Source organism: Littorina saxatilis, linkage group LG13, assembly GCF_037325665.1.
Source record: "Littorina saxatilis isolate snail1 linkage group LG13, US_GU_Lsax_2.0, whole genome shotgun sequence".
In the NCBI taxonomy this organism is placed as follows: domain Eukaryota; kingdom Metazoa; phylum Mollusca; class Gastropoda; order Littorinimorpha; family Littorinidae; genus Littorina; species Littorina saxatilis.
In genome coordinates, this window is record NC_090257.1 from 8692801 (window position 1) to 8710300 (window position 17500).

Genomic DNA, 17500 nt, shown 5'->3' on the forward strand with positions numbered 1-17500 from the left:
TATGTGTGTGTCTCTTTCTGTATGTGTGTGTGTCGTTCGCCGGGGGTATGCAATGCCTTGGCTGGTTGATTGTGCCAAAGACATTGCACTTCTACTTAATGTAAATATTAATTTGAAAGAAATGTTGTATATAATATCGTCGGTGAAATCGTGGGACATCGCAAGTGACTTTGCGCCAAAAGTCACTTTAGAGGTCGCACGATTTCACCGACGATATGCGAAATGATAGTATGTCCATATTAGGTCAAAATATAGGCTATAGTTGCAGTTTGTAAACATATTGATAGAAACTAAACGACCAACATGATATATGCTTGGCAAAAAAACCCATGTTTTTCCCCCCAACCAATCAAGATACAACATACATTTGATTTTAGAATACGCCCCTGAGTTTTTTCATAATTTCCTATCAAACGATGTGGGAGTTTATGTTGTTCAGCCTCCCCCCCCCCCCCCCCGCCCCCTAAACAGACACCATCCCTCCTTAATGTCCCTTTTCTTGTTACCTTCAGTCCAATCATTCCCACACCCCTCTTTAAAAAACCCTTTTTTTTAAGCAGACAGAACAGGATATACAAAGCTGGGAAAAGTACACATTGCCATGAGCACGTGTTTTCACAATCTGCACTTGAGATACAGGTTTTCAATATCTCAATAGAGAAAAACTAACACTCATGCCCGCGATCGTGCCTTGACAATGCCATCATCAACTGCTTTATTAGTGTTGGTTGTGTTCTGCATTTTGCTGCTTGCGTGTACGTGCGTGTGTAGGGGGGGGGGGGGCACCCTCCTCTTAGCAAACAGCAACGTGCGTGTATATATATATGTGTGTGGCCTCCCGCCTCTTAGCAAATAACGCACGTGAGTGTGTGTGTGTGTGTGTGTGTGTGTGTGTGTGTGTGTGTGTGTGTGTGTGTGTGTGTGTGTGTGTGTGTGTGTGTGTACCAGACGATGTTTCAATATTTGAGCCTTGTGCTTGTTGTTACTTGGATGTTTGTTTTTCGTGCCGGGCCGTCATGGTAACGTTAGAAGCATTCCATAATGTATAACATCACATCACATATTACTGTTCTGTGTGCTGTGTACGGTAATAGTGACAGGTCCTTGACTGAAAACATGGCGCTGTTTCATCAGATTCAGAAATTCATATTAGACAGCAAACGTTTTTATCAATACCATATGTTTAGTCATTTTGTTATTAGAGCATTGAATTGATCTATAGTGGATGCACTCTCTCTCTCACTCTCTCACTCTCTGTGCGTGTGTGTGTGTGTGTGTGTGTGTGTGTGTGTGTGTGTGTGTGTGTGTGTGTGTGTTTGTGTTGTGTGTGACATTTTTCCTTACCATTGTTGCTATAGTTCTCGTTGTCTTTGTTCTTGTTTTCATTTGTTTAAATATCATGCATTTACAATATCGTCCGCCACATTACTCGTTTGTTTCTAAGAGCACATTTATACGTTTATCTGGTTGTGCTCCCTTATCATAACATTCAATTATGGCTTTGTATCTGTGCAACTGAATAAAAACTGTTTAAACCAACATCACATCGCTATTTTCATTGAAACAAGAACGCTTTATTGTGTGCAGCCAGTCTGAGGAAGATGCTGGATTCCACGAATAAAGATAACAGCAGTTTCATACATAACGAGATACAAAGGTGAGACACCAGTCAGTGGTTCACATACAATGACGGTTGGAGATAAGAGACGGGTACACTAATCCTGAATTTGAAGACGTAGCAAAATGTTTTTCACAGGTTTAAAACAAGTCGCGTAAGGCGAAATTACTACATTTAGTCAAGCTGTGGAACTCACAGAATGAAACTGAACGCACTGCATTTTTTCACAATGACCGTAGTCCGCCGCTAGTGCAAAAGGCAGTAAAAGTGACGAGCCTGTTTAGCGCAGTAGCGGTTGCGCTGTGCTGCATAGCACGCTTTACTGTACCTCTTTTCGTTTTAACTTTCTGAGCGTGTTTTTAATCCAAACATATCATATCTATATGTTTTTGGAATCAGGAACCGACAAGGAATAAGATGAAATTAGTTTTAACACGATTTCGGAAATTTAATTTTAATCATAATTTTTATATTTTTCATTTTCAGAGCTTGTTTTTAATCTGAATATAACATATTTATATGTTTTTGGAATCAGCACATGATAAAGAATAAAATAAAAGTAATTTTGGATCGTTTTATATAAAAAAAAATTTTAATTACAATTTTCAGATTTTTAATGACCAAAGTCATTAATTAATTTTTAAGCCTCCATGCTGAAATGCAATACCGAAGTCCGGCCTTCGTCGAAGATTGCTTGGCCAAAATTTCAATCAATTTCATTGAAAAATTAAGGTGTGACAGTGCCGCGTCAGCTTTTACAAAAAGCCGGATATGACGTCATAGAAGACATTTATCGAAAAAAATCAAAAAATCTGGGGATATCATACCCAGGAACTCTCATGTATAATTTCATAAAGATCGGTCCAGTAGTTTACTCTGAATCGCTCTACACACACACACGCACAGACACACACACACAGACACACACACACACACACAGACACACACACACACACACACACACACACACACACACACACACACACACACACACACCACGACCCTCGTCTCGATTCCCCCTCTCGATGTTAAAACATTTAGTCAAAACTTGACTAAATGTAAAAAGAGCTAATTAATTAGACCTTTGAAAGTACATGTATATATGCCGGGGCCGGGTAGCTCAGTTAGTAAAGCACTGAACTTAATGGCTTGAGATTTACTGGCCGATGTGAATGCGTGATATATTGTGTACAAAATTCCATCTCACACGGCAGAAATTAATATGTAAAGCGCTTAGAGAACGTCAAGCGCTATATAAATCTCCCATATAAATAAATAGATAAATAAAACTTGTGATCCTAGGGCCACTAGTTCGAATACACGTCGGGACGAACACGGTTCAACTATATTTGCTGTCTCAGAGACGGCATCCATGTCCCACCACCGTATCAGCACGGTAAAAGACAGCACATTAAAGACCTCGGTCATTCTTTGATATTGGGATATTACACCCAAACACGCAAATATCTGGATAGCGCGACTCTTGTTGCTGCTAGCTTTCCGCTGGTAGGAAGCGACCCGAATTTCCCAGCTGTGAGAAAATAACATAAATGAAATGATCATCAAACTAGGTTATTTTTATGCTCATTTGAGGTAGAGAACTGGGAAGTGCCCTCGTGAAGTAGAGAACTGGGAAGTGCCCTCGGACAAAACTTTTATTGATTTCCTTAACTGACTTTTTGTCACCTTGCAACGTGATTTCAGTTAGGCATGCACGTTCGTAAAACAATCTGCAACATGCGTCAGATCTTCTCGAAAACCGTCGGCTTGCAGAAAGGTTACACACGATCAACTTACAGCATGGACATTTACTAAAGGGAGGTAACTCCTCGAAACAAAAGAGGGAGTTGTGAACGAGTTACTTGCAACTTATCTTCTGTATGAATACTGCCTCTGTTCTCTACTATTCTGTTTGTTTTTTGTCAGTGTGCCTCGCCGAAAGAATACTTCGTGACAAAAGAAAGGAATGGGCGTAGCTTCAATAAATCCAGCGGGATTTTTTTCAATTTTTGTTTTACAGACTGAGCGCACACAAACATGCACTTTTGTAAATGTTTCTGTTTCGACTTCTGCTACTTTGATCACTACTATCACCGCTAAAAACAACATCTTCTCTGTCTCTCTCAACAGCAAGCGGAACAAGGACTCGTGGCGATGGAACATCACGCGCTGTTTCCCGGCCTTTCAGGGAGGCTACAACAAGCACATGGAGCTAGCCGACACGGTGGCGGCCAGCAGAGTGATGGGGGTCAACAGATTTGTCTTCTACGTCGAGTCCGCTGGCCCTGCCGTTCTGAGAATGCTCAAGGTAGGGCCGCAATATGGTGGTTTTTTTTGTGAGCTTCAGGTTTTGATAACGCTCATGGTAGGGCGTCATTTATTCTCTGCGATTCATAGGTTTTGAAAATGACCAAGGCAGGGCCTCAACATGTATTCTCTCTGATCCATTGGTTTTGAAAATGTTCAAGGCAGGGCCTCAACATAATATGTTCTCTGCGATCCCTATGATTTGAGGATGTTAAAGGTACGGCCTCGACATGTATTCTCTGCGGTCTATTTGTTTCGAAATGTTTTCGAAACAAATAGACCGCAGAGCATACATGTCGAGGCCCTACCTTATTGGTCAAAACAGGGCCTCAAAGTGTATCCTCTGTGATCCTTAGGGTTTTGAAAATGCTCAAGCTATGGCCTCAACATTTATTCTCTGTGATCCGCAGGTTTTTGAAAATGCTCAAGATTGGACCTAGACAAGTATATTCTTTGATTATTATAGGTTTTGAAAATGCTAAAGGTAGGGCCTCTTCTGCTCATTTAGTTCGATTCTTAAGTTCCAAGAGGGACTCTTCCACAACCAATAAAAACACGGAATGTGTCTATTATAGGGACAAAGAAGCAGATCAAGGGATATTCAGCTATTCCAACTGTTTGGCTCCTGCTGTTTTCAGATGCTTGAGAAAGAGGGTATAGCAGAAGTGTACCCATGGATTCAGCATTTCTGTTTTGCATTTGCTGTTTTCAGATGCTTGAGAAAGAGGGTATAGCAGAAGTGTACACATGGATTCAGCATTTCTATTTTGGTTCTGCTGTTTTTAGATGCTTGAGAAAGAGGGTATAGCAGAAGTGTACTCATGGATTCAGCATTTCTGTTTTGCATTTGCTGTTTTCAGATGCTTGAGAAAGAGGGTATAGCAGAAGTGTACACATGGATTCAACATTTCTGTTTTGCATTTGCTGTTTTCAGATGCTTGAGAAAGAGGGTATAGCAGAAGTGTACTCATGGATTCAGCATTTCTGTTTTGCATTTGCTGTTTTCAGATGCTTGAGAAAGAGGGTATAGCAGAAGTGTACTCATGGATTCAGCATTTCTGTTTTGCACTTGCTGTTTTCAGATGCTTGAGAAAGAGGGTATAGCAGAAGTGTACTCATGGATTCAGCATTTCTGTTTTGCATTTGCTGTTTTCAGATGCTTGAGAAAGAGGGCATAGCAGAAGTGTACCCATGGATTCAGCATTTCTGTTTTGCATTTGCCGTTTTCAGATGCTTGAGAAAGAGGGTATAGCAGAAGTGTACACATGGATTCAACATTTCTGTTTTGCATTTGCTGTTTTCAGATGCTTGAGAAAGAGGGTATAGCAGAAGTGTACTCATGGATTCAGCATTTCTGTTTTGCATTTGCTGTTTTCAGATGCTTGAGAAAGAGGGTATAGCAGAAGTGTACCCATGGATTCAGCATTTCTGTTTTGCATTTGCCGTTTTCAGATGCTTGAGAAAGAGGGTATAGCAGAAGTGTACCCATGGATTCAGCATTTCTGTTTTGTATTTGCTGTTTTTAGATGCTTGAGAAAGAGGGTATAGCAGAAGTGTACTCGTGGATTCAGCTTTTCTGTTTTGCATTTGCTGTTTTTAGATGCTTGAGAAAGAGGGTATAGCAAAAGTGTACCCATGGATTCAGCTTTTCTGTGTTGCATTTGCTGTTTTCAGATGCTTGAGAAAGAGGGAATCGCAGAAGTGTACCATTGGATTCAGCTTTTCCGTTTTGCTTCTGCTGTTTTCAGATGCTGGAAAAAGAGGGCATCGCAGAAGTGTACCCATGGAACATGCACCTGTACCAGGGTGACCTGTACTACATGGCACAGTTCTCCGCCATCCAGGAGTGTCTCTACAGGCACCTGTGGTCCTCCAGGTACCTTCTCTTTGGGGATGTGGATGAGCTCTTTGTGCCCAGGAAGCACCTCAGCCTGATGCCTCTCATCCAGCCTCTCTTTGAGCAGGTAATTCAGCCTCTTTTTCAACATGTAATTCATCATTGGTCTCAGGGCTCCCCATCAACGCTCTACCAAGAGAGTGCCAAGACTCTACATTATGATTTTAAGGGGGACAAAATCATTTTTAGAAACTTTAATAGGCAGGTTAGATGCGTTGAAGAACATTTTGTATTTCACTGTATTCATTTTAATGGACAAAGAATTATTGTTATTGTTATTGTTAGCAGAATTCGGATAAAGGGACAATTAAATGACCCATAGCGTTTATTCCCGATGCCAAACAAATGAAAATGCTAAAACCAAACATATAACGTCGGAATAATACGCAGTTAGCAATTTAGCATCCCTTACCAGCTAGTGAAATCTGTATTCATTTAGTCATTTTTCAACCCACACAATACACGTTTGTTCCTCAGAAGCCTGAGTGCGGAGCGTTCCTGTTTCTGCACACGACCTACAACTGCAGAGTGGCCACACAAAGCCCCCCGCGTAATGTGGACCCGTCTGGGTTCGCCATCAGACACCGCCTCAACTCCTTGACGCACGTGCTGCGCGAGGACAAGCTGTGGCGACCCAACGACCGGTCCAAGCCTGTGCTGGACCCGCACAAAGTGTCCGTTGGAAGCGTTCATGTCGTTGGCAAAATGCGGACAGGTGGGTATAGGCCTAATGTGTGTTTCTGTGGTTGGAGAATACTAAAACATGGCTGGAGTATTAACCTCTTGACTGTCGGAAGAATTAAGTTAAAAACACACAAGCACACAACCAAAAATGATAACATACCAGGGGCGGATCAGTTCATTTTATGGGGGGATTGTGAAGATATGGGTGTGAAGGCGCGAAGCGCCGAGCCGACGGCGCGAAGCACCTAGCTTGCTAGGGGGGTCCGGGGGCATGCCCCCCCGGAAAATTTGGAAAAAAAGGATGCAAAATGGTGCAATCTGGTGCATTCTGAGGATGATCATTACCAGTTTCAGGCAGCAGATTTTGTCACTGATTAATACCCCAAAAATTGAAACTCAACCCAAACAAACACACAAAAATATTTTAATTTTTTGGCTGGGGGGGGGGGGGGGGGGGGGAGGGGGGGTTCCGGAAATCCCAGAACCCCCCCCCCCCCCCCCCCTCGTCCGCCCCTGCATACACAGTATGGCAATTAGACCAAACCTGAGAAAATGGCATCCAAGAAAAGCAATCATGTGCTGCACTTCAAAAGGCATATGAAGAGGTTGTTTCCCTTGTCAGAGTATTGCACTGATTTTTACATTTAGTCAAGTTTTGACTAAATGTTTTAACATAGAGGGGGAATCGAGACGAGGGTCGTGGTGTATGTGTGTGTGTCTGTCTGTGCGTGTGTGTGTGTAGAGCGATTCAGATCAAACTACTGGGAATGATATCCCCAGAGTTCCTGGGAATGATATCCCCGGATGTTTTTTTTCATTTTTTCGATAAATACTTTTGATGACGTCATATCCTCTTTTTTCAATCAAATTGATTGACATTTTTGTAAAGCAATCTCCGACGAAGGCCATACTTCGGTATTGCATTTCAGCTTGGTGGCTTAAAAATTAATTAATGACTTTGGTCATTAAAAATCTGAAAATTGTAATTAAAATGTGTTTTTTATAAAACGATCCAAATTTACGTTCATCTTATTCTTCATCACTTTCTGATTAAAAACACATATAAATATGTTATATTTGGATTAAAAACAAGCTCTGAAAATTAAAAATATAAAAATTATGATCAAAATTAAATTTCCGAAATCGATTTAAAAACAATTTCATCTTATTCCTTGTCGGTTCCTGATTCCAAAAACATATAGATATGATATGTTTGGATTAAAAACACGCTCAGAAAGTTAAAACGAAGAGAGGTACAGAAAAGCGTGCTATGCAGCACAGCGAAACCACTACCGCGCTGAACAGGCTCGTCAGTTTCACTCCGTTTTGCACAAGCGGCGGACTACGGTCATTGTGAAAAAATGCAGTGCGTTCAGTTTCATTCTGTGAGTTCCACAGCTTGACTAAATGTAGTAATTTCGCTTTACGCGACTTGTTTTAGTTTTGCAATGTACCTCATATAACTAGGGGGAGAATGAGCATTAGTATGGTGGCGGGTAGAGGGGTTGGGTGGGGTGGAGGATGGGAAAACCTTGATGACCAAACGACCGCTGCAAGCATGTGTAAGACCTGCACAAAGTGTCCGTTGGAAGCGTGCATGTCGTAGGCAGACTGCGAACAGGTGTCCTGGAGTTTTCTTGGTTGGAGAATAAATCCGCTTAACGGTCGGAATAATTGAGTAATTATGTTATAGGCAAACAGTTATGAAAGTGATACATTAATCAAACAAATAAACACGCAAGAAAACAGGAAACTTGGCCTGACCTCTGAGGTCTAAAGACGAGAGGTGAACACAAAAGTGTCTTTACTTATATTTACTAATGAAGACAAAATGCGAGATGAGGTCGTCGATGGTGAGCGAACGAGAAGAAAAAGAAGAAGACTTCGATGGTTTAAAAAGATTTGGACTATCCTGTTACGTTGATCGCAATCAATACAACGCTTATGGTATTTGTTCTGATGTAATTATAATTTGCGAGGGGGGGGGGGGGGGGGGGGTATGCGTAACTTAGTAGGTCGAGCATTGTACTTGTGATGGTTAGGCCACAGGTTCGAATCCAGGCCAGGACAGACACATTTCAATTTTACGTGCATACTCAGAGACAGTAGCGCCTAGCCATATCCCATCCCCATGTCACCACAGTGGCACGTAAAAGGCCTCGGTCATGCTGCCATAAGTGCAGGTGGCTGATTACACCTAAACACACACACACACCTGGGTAGCGCGACTCTTGTTGCTGCCAGCTTTCCACTGGGAGGAAGCGACCCGAATGTCCCAGCAATGTGATAATAAAGTAAATGAAATAAATGGAAATCAAATTAAAAAAAAAATATGACTTCAGGTTTCAAGCAGTGTACCATACAGCGTGAAGACGCTTTCCTGCACCACTACCGCTGCTTTGGGCCACTTCCGCCAGAGAGACAACTACACGATCCGTACCTATGGCAAGTGGGGCCTGCCATAATCCAACAAGTGAAAACATTTATGGAAAAGTATAACAATACTGTTATTGAGCAATACCCGTAGTTAATTCAATGATTTTTATGTGTGAGAGAGACAAGCAGAAAAGACTTAGGAATCGACTGACTGGTTGGAGTTATTTAACAAGGGGTGTGTTTGTGTGTGTGTGTGTGTGTGTGTGTGTGTGTGTGTGTGTGTGTGTGTGTGTGTGTGTGTGTGTGTGTGTGTGCTTGCGTTCGGGCGTGCGTTTGTATGTACGTGTGTGCGTGCGTGTGTGTGTATGTGTGTGTGGGTGGGTGGGTGTGTGTGTGTGTGTGTGCGTGTGTGTGTGTGTGTGTGTGTGTGTGTACAGTAGTCACTCACTCAGAAGAGGACATTTAGTTATTGTTGTTGTTGTTGCATCCTGAACTCAGGTCAAAAATGAGTTACTTCCCTTCGGGTCTCATTCTATCTCTGACTTGGTTTTCTTTCTGTGGGTAAGAAATCGATGTTTTACATATTTAGGTCTTTTCGTAATGTGTTATGGATATAAGCAGATTCGCGATCGTCGATAATGATTTTTCATGGTGTTGTGTAATTTTTAGATTACAAAGGAATTGATATGTGAGACAGTTTCAAGCGAGCTATCTTTCACGGATGTATTTACTGTGCAAACAACTCTAAAGTGTCACGTGATAATCAATTTTGGCTTCGGCACGCGCCGGGGGAGACGATTTTTTCTGTAACCAGTTGAGACTGAGTGATGCAACCACATATCACGGTCTCCTTCCGACAGCAGTCTCAAAATTTCGACTTGTTTTGACCTTAGAACGATGTCTTTATCATAACTGTGAAGAACAGAACGGAGATCACTGTCGAAGTCGGCCAATCTGCAATCATTTTCGTCTCGCGAACACTGATCTTAAATTTAGATCAGTGCTCGCGAAAACATATGGGAGATAACTCTGTATTCTTGTTTTGATAGATTCGCGCAATAATTTAGCATGCTGTCAGAGAGAAACTGGCTTATCAGAATGGTTGTTGTTGTTGTTGTTGTTGTTGTTGTTGTTGTTGTTGTTGTTGTTGTTGTTGTTGTTGTTGTTGTTGTTGTTGTTGTTGTTAAATGCAATTTAGAGAAGACACCGATTGAGCTCAGTTAGTGCTTATTGATCACTTTGACCTTTGTTTTTAAATATCTAAAACGTTAATTTAGCATAACCTTTTTGATTTGCCTTGACTTGTGACTGCTGTATTATATAAACCCAACCTTATTAAACATTGAAATATCTTGTCTTATTATTTACATGCCGCAAGATGCATACAGATTAATCTTGTCATCAGCTGTAGAATTCATGTGCAACATGTGTGCACTGAGTGATTGGGTGAGTAAGCGGGTGTGTGAGTGAGTGAGTGAGTGAGTTAGTGTGAATGAATGAGTTAGTGTGAATGAGTGTGTGAGTGAGTGAGTGAGTGAGTGAGTGTGTGTGTGTGTGTGAATGAATGAGTTAGTGTGAATGAGTTAGTGTGGATGAGTGAGTGAGTGAGTGAGTAAACGAATACTTTCTGGCTTGACATTTGTTTGCAAACAATAAAATAAATCAGAAAAAAACACCCACATCAAATAGCAGCCAACCGGAAGCTGATACATAACCACCAAACCCACTAAACACCATGTCAACCTAACATACACAAACAAACAAACGAACAAGCTAACAAAACAAAAAACCAAGCAAACAAACAAACAACAAACAAACAAACAAAACAGAAAAGAAAACAAACGGCTCCCACACCTGAACAAACAGTCACTCACATCTTTAGAAGCAGCCGACCAGAAGGAAACCTCGGCGTTCAAGGAGCAGTTGTCGGTGTGACCAAAGGTAGGACAGAACGACGTCTCCGGTCCCCCGATCCCCCCCTCGCGACTCGGGTCAGAGCAGAAACGAAGGCCGTCTATCATATATCCTGCGTGGTAACCAAACAACTAAAGATTCTACATGTATGCGGTGTTTGAGGTCGATTCTGAGAGTTCAGATAGACCATCTATCATATATCGTGTGTGGACACCAAACAGAGGAGATTTTACATTTTTGGAACATGAAGTAGTCGCGGGTTTGTTTGTTTGTTTGTTTGCTTAACGCCCAGCCAACCACGAAGGGCCATATCAGGGCGGTGCTGTTTTGACATTTAACGTGCGCCACACACAAGACAGAAGTCGCAGCACAGGCTTCGTGTCTCACCCAGTCACATTATTCTGACACCGGACCAACCAGTCCTAGCACTAACCCCATAATGCCAGACGCCAGGCGGAGCAGCCACTAGATTGCCAATTTTAAAGTCTTAGGTATGACCCAGCCGGGGTTCCAACCCACGACCTCCCGATCATGGGGCGGACGCCTTACCACTAGGCCAACCGTGCCGGTTAGTCGCGGGTGCAATTTTTATAAAGTGGACATATTAAGAAACACCTCCCGCCGACTGAAGATTCCCTGTTTTAAGATCGCTGCTGATCAGGGGAGCAAGTGGCCATGGCGCCACAGTGAATAATCATCTCCGACGTGCAAGTTATACGTACGGTGTCTGCTTCATATCATTGCCCTTTCTTTCCAACAATGTGCTCAGGGGAGCTTACTCATCAATTACCACGCTTGGTTGCCTCACGGAATGGGCGTAACTTTTCCAAATAAAACACACACAAAAACACACAAAAACGGCAGCTATTTTTTTAGTTTTCCTTTTGTTGACAAAAGGGGAACAAAGAGAATTCATCTATCATTATTGTTGTCACCTGCGAGGATTCCCCTACTGAGCACTTGAAAGTGTGTTAGGCCAAACAAAATTACATGTTGGTTTAGGGTAACCCGACCGACCCTATTTTTTCCCGCTGACCCTAAAACTTTTTTCATTTCTCAAAATAAAAAAAAATAAAAAAAATCCCAAAAAACCCAACCTCTGGCACTTTTTGCGAACCATATCAAAACTAAAAATGAAAATCAAAAATTAAAAAAAAAGCCGACCTACCGACCCTATTTTTCAGGGTAATGTTACCCCAAACCAACATTATACGTTATTTGTATTTTTGACCAAAATATGACATTTTACACAGATCTCGACGGTCATTATTCACCTCGACCGCTAGCGCGGTCTCGTAGGAACACTGACTGTCTCGATCTGTGTACAAATAACATTTATATATCGATCGATTCTGGTTAGAATTCCTTTTTAGTTTTAATGATTGAACGCACACAAACATGCACTATTTTGTAGTCTCGGCTGGCCGCCTGAATATGAAGTTTTGTCGGGCTCTGACGTCACATGGCTCAAAGAAGGGAAATCCAGTGTTCAATCGATACACATTTTTGTATGGCCTTACGTGTGCAGACATGTCGTGAGGAGTTCAAAACTCAGTGGGGCCCAGCTTGAAAATTTGCTCGCTCAAAGAAAAAGAAAAACATGGACACAGGTACTGTTCACTTATCATACTTTCAGAATAGGTCGAATTCAGCAACATTTGCAAACAGAAATCATATAACTATAAGTTGGTCATTTTGTATATATGCGCTTAGAACTATTTTAGGATTTGCGCCATATAAATACCCTTAATATCATTATTATTATATGTGGGAAATACTGTGGAGTGTTACATGACATTCATATCACCGTTCAAGCATGAACTGACCTGTGAGTGTATCCTCCAAGGTTATCTTCCTCAATCCTCCCTGCGAGTAGCGGTGAACCCATCCGTACACACTGTGCCAAAATAGACTCTGCAATCACAATACAATACTCTTCACGCACAATACACCTATGCATATGTTACGCGCATTCTTACGATTACGACCATCTTAAGATGGCGCTGCGCCGGTACACGCCGCGTGTATTGGCGCAGCCGGCTTAAGACGGTTGCGCTATTACACGTCTGCGGAAAAACAGATGGCTGCGCCGATACACGTTCATAATCACAATCTATCAAACTTAAGTTGATAGTAGCCGACCAATGCTTTAAATGTAAAATGTGTGTATGTATAATTATCGGTGTGGGTTTGAAATGAAGTTAGGTAGTAGTAAACATTTGTTGTGAATATTGCTATTCTGACAATGTGGGTAGTATGGAAATGTGAGCATTTGAATATGCCTTTTATGAATTACAGTACCCAGGAAGAGAGATGAGAGACAGATAGAGTAAATCGCAATAGGTTGTGTGGAATCTTTGTGCTTTGAGGATCTCCCGGCAACTCTTCCTCTCACGTAAATCCTCTGGGGTTGTGGTTGGGAGGGAGCTGTTGTCCTTTATATACTTTACAATGTTGTTGTAACGGCCTTCAGTCATAACAAGAGACCTAGGATGGTCGGCCTGTTCTTTTGCGAGGGTCTCGCCGATTTCTCGCCAGACTGGATCCATGTTGGCTGGGAGAATGACGATGGTCAGAAAGCGACGGGCACACACAGTGACACTGAACACCTGGGGTGGAGGTCACGACGCGATCGTAAGGCATTTACAAACGAACTTAGCGATACGTCTGTCGTTTAGTGCTCGAGATCTTAACTTCACCAAAAATGTGAGTCGTATCTTCGCACGTAAAATACGTGCGTCTCATGACCTCGGGCCCCGGTCACAGTGAGTTTCCAAAGAATGACGCTATCTTGTGTGACAACAACTCAATGTGAAAGTGAGCAATGCTTACACATTAGGAAAATAATAGGTTTTACTGAACGCAGTTTGCTTTGTAGGTGAACGTGTATCGGCGCAGCCATCTCTTTTTCCGCAGACGTGTAATAGCGCAACCGTCTTAAGCCGGCTGCGCCAATACACGCGGCGTGTACCGGCGCAGCGCCATCTTAAGATGGTCGTAATCGTAAGAATGCGCGTAACACATACACACACACACACACACACACACACACACACACACACGCGCGCGCGCACACAGGCACACACACAAACACGCACACACAAACACACGCACACACACATACACGCGCGCGCACACACACACACACACGCACACAGATACACACACAAACAAGACAGCGTGCACTACACAAAACACTGCACACAGAACACAATATAAGATGCTGCATACCTAACAACTCTCTGCACACAAAGTACACGACTGCATGCACAATCCCTACAAACCAAGAACAAATCTGAAGAACAAAAGAATAAACACAACTCTGCACATGCAGCACGAAACTCCAGTCACACCCACAGTCAATCAAGAACAATCCACTGATTTAACAAGAAGAGCAAACGCTCGATCGAGTCACTTTCGCAGTTCTGAATATTATATGAGGCATCAGATGGACAGGAAGAAATTGCTATTCACAACACAATGCATACCTGAAGCATACCTGTGACCTTGAAAAAGGTCAAAGGTCACCAAAGCAGACGTCAAAGTGTAGAGGTCACTGGGAGTCACGTTCACATAAAATTTGAGCCCGGTCACTTTTATAGTTTCCGAGAAAAGCCCAACGTTAAGTTGTGTGTTGCCGAACAGAAAAGGCTAGTTATCTCCCTTGTTTTTCTGATAACGTTCGTAAAAGGCTACAGATGTAAATACTTTGATGTAAAGAATAATCCTACAAAGTTTCAATCACATCCGATGAACTTTGTCAAAGATATAAAATGTCTAATTTTTCCTTTGACGCTGACCTGTGACCTTGAAAAAGGTCAAAGGTCAACGAAACCATCGTTAAAGTGTAGAGGTCATTGGAGGTCACGACTAAACAAAATATGAGCCCGATCGCTTTGATAGTTTCCGAGAAAAGTCCAACGTTAAGGTGGTGTCTACGGACGGCCGGCCGGCCGGACGGCCGGCCGGACAGACTAACACTGACCGATTACATAGAGTCACTTTTTCTCAAGTGACTCAAAAATAGTGGATAGCGCGTCCCTTCTTATTTGCTATTACAACGTCGACTCCGCCGGATCCGCCATCTTGGGACACCGTTCGATACCGCAACGCTAGGTCGACGGCGTAAAATCGCACCTATTGAGAAACTAAATTGCTTCCATTTTCTTAATCACAAACTGCGAAAACATAAGAGGGGTGCAGATCGCATCATCTATGAACCTGTTTAGATCAGTGGTGCTATTCGTATTCAAGGGAGAGAAGACTCTCGAAAGTACGATTATTTCCCTTTGACCTTGTTTTTCCCAGACCCAGAGGTCTGGGTTATCTCTGGGTCTGGGTTATGCGGAGGCATTTGCCTGTGTGAACGGTGACATTCCGGAACTAATTTTCGGCAAACTTAGTTGTTTGCAGCAATGTATTTCAAATTTTCTTTTCATTCTTTCTTGAAACTGTTACAGCATGATGCAAAATTACATTATAATAGGTTATATAATAAAAATAAAAACTATCTCAGATCTCACACGCTAAAAATATGACAAAAAACAGTTCTAGAGCGACATCAATCGCAAACCATCTAGCTTCCGGTGGTGCACTTGAAAGCATTGAAGGTGTAAGGGAAGTAACTCGCTTCAACGCCATGCGATAGGGCACACAACGGTTCTTTCCCTTGGCCCATTAGCTCAGTTGGTTAGAGCATACATATCTCTGGTTAGAGCGCCGTGCTGATAACACGGAGGTCGTGGGTTCGACCCCCATGTGGGCCACGCAATATTTTTGATCGCAACGCAGTTTTTTTTGTCTTTCCGAGATAAGTTTTAGGTGTTCTTACTACATGTACAAACTATATTTTACTGTTTCTCAAACCCACTGTCTTTAACATTTGTTTACAGTTTCATATACATACATACATACATACATACATACATACATACATACATACATACATACATACATACATACATACATACATACATACATACATACATACATATATACATACATACATACATAGGGGAAGGGCTCCTAATATGGACCACTTTTTGTTTCATGCTGATAACTAGCTTGTTTTCTTGCGAAGAAGTTTAATTTTGTGTTTGGTAGTCCTTTTCTCTTAGGTTAACCGTTAGGACTAATTAGAGTGAAATAGCTTTGATTGACATTCAGCAAAAATTAAACACAGAAAAAAATCACAAATGGTCCATATTAGGAGCCTGGGCGCCTAATATGGACCAGTGAAGCGGCCTTCACGAATCACTGTAAAAAGCACACTATACTTCAAAATAACATGATGAGAGCATTATTTGAAGCCCACCAGGAAACTAAAGAAGCTTATCAAAAACAGAGTGAAAATAAGTGAAATTATCAACTTCCACGAAAAGAAGACTTTTTGTTATATTTTTTTTAAATGTCGAGGGCTAGTTATAGGTTATTTCCAGCAAGCTTCTTAATGAATTAATGAAAATAGCCTTTAGCTTTTATTTTCTTCGATTTGTTGAAGGTGGTCCATATTAGGGGACTCGCACATACTTTGAGATTTTGCTATCATTTTTTATCTGCAGGAGAAACTCGGGGTCAACACTGCTAAAATGTAACAAATACCGTCTTAGCTGTCATATATAGCAATTTTTGTGTCATAAAAGCTTTGGTTGTGGACAGAAACGAGTCCGTTTTAGGCGGCAAATTTAGAGTGAACGCTGCCAAAAGTGAAAAAAGAGAAAAAACCTAACGGTTTTGAGGTTTGTATTTCTGTAACTGTTTTGACATGTGCAAGTTATCCAGAGAGGGTGAATACAGCGAATGAAATTGTTTTGAGCGCTCTAGCGCCGTTAGTTTGTCAGAACAGGAGGTGGTCCATATTAGGAGCCGGTCCATATTAGGAGCCTTTCCCCTACATACATACATACATACATACATACATACATACATACATACATACATACATACATACATACATACATACATACATACATACATACATACATACATACATACATACATACATACATACATACATACATACACAGTAATACATGCACAAACGTAAGGCAATTTCCTTTTTACGGAATTATGTTCCAAAGAAGCTTCACCTGATTTCGCACCACATGACAAACGTGACTAAACACACCTGATCTGCAGGCATATTGTGACGTGTGGCAGACAAAAATGCGTCATAGCGCGTCATGCTGACGTTGCAAGGTTGCTGTCCGGCGAATGCCTCGATGAAAGAATTCACCACTGCGGTACAATTCACTCTGTTGTAACATAGTTTATTTTTTCGTTAGAAATACAGACAGATAGATAGATAGATAGATAGATAGATAGACAGTTAGATAGATATTATTATTTTATTTATTTACGAGGATTTATATCGCGCACGTGTCTCACCACACAAGGCGACTCAAGGCGCATGTTACCCATTAATGCCGTGTGAGATGAAATTTTTTCCACAATATATCACGCATTCACATCTGCCTTTAGGCGCTGCATCCACCTTTCACGGCCTATTATTCCAGGTCACACGGGTATTTTGGTGGACACTTTTATCTACGCCTATACAATTTTGCCAGGAAAGACCCTTTTGTCAATCGTGTGATCTTTAACGTGCATACCCCAATGTAGTGTACACGAAGGGACCTCGGTTTATCGTCTCATCCGAAAGACTAGCACTTGAACCCACCACCTAGGTTAGGAAAGGGGGGAGA

The 17500-nt window shown here is 41.8% G+C and overlaps 2 protein-coding genes and 1 non-coding gene across 4 annotated transcripts in view; 2 read left to right on the forward strand and 1 right to left on the reverse strand.

Moving 5' to 3' along the window:
- LOC138983536 (uncharacterized) overlaps window positions 1–10234 on the forward strand; it is a gene marked incomplete in the record, with an annotated part of 37382 nt that extends 27148 nt beyond the window's left edge. Inside the window, 5 exon segments of the mRNA XM_070356802.1 lie at window positions 1588–1657; window positions 3749–3926; window positions 5674–5889; window positions 6300–6537; window positions 8849–10234. Coding sequence (XP_070212903.1) covers window positions 1588–1657; window positions 3749–3926; window positions 5674–5889; window positions 6300–6537; window positions 8849–9033 — 887 coding nt within the window.
- The window catches only part of LOC138983537 (ADP-ribosyl cyclase/cyclic ADP-ribose hydrolase-like), an 84531-nt gene that overhangs the window by 48237 nt on the left and 18794 nt on the right, over window positions 1–17500 (reverse strand). For both annotated transcript variants that reach the window (XM_070356803.1, XM_070356804.1), the window contains exons 3-5: window positions 16924–17050; window positions 12623–12710; window positions 10757–10908 (exon numbers count right to left, since the gene is read on the reverse strand). In XM_070356803.1, the coding sequence (XP_070212904.1) occupies window positions 10757–10908; window positions 12623–12710; window positions 16924–17050 (367 nt within the window). The remainder of the gene's footprint in view (window positions 1–10756; window positions 10909–12622; window positions 12711–16923; window positions 17051–17500) is intronic.
- Trnai-gau (transfer RNA isoleucine (anticodon GAU)) lies at window positions 15468–15562 on the forward strand. Its single transcript has one exon. It is a non-coding gene; the product is annotated as a tRNA-Ile (tRNA).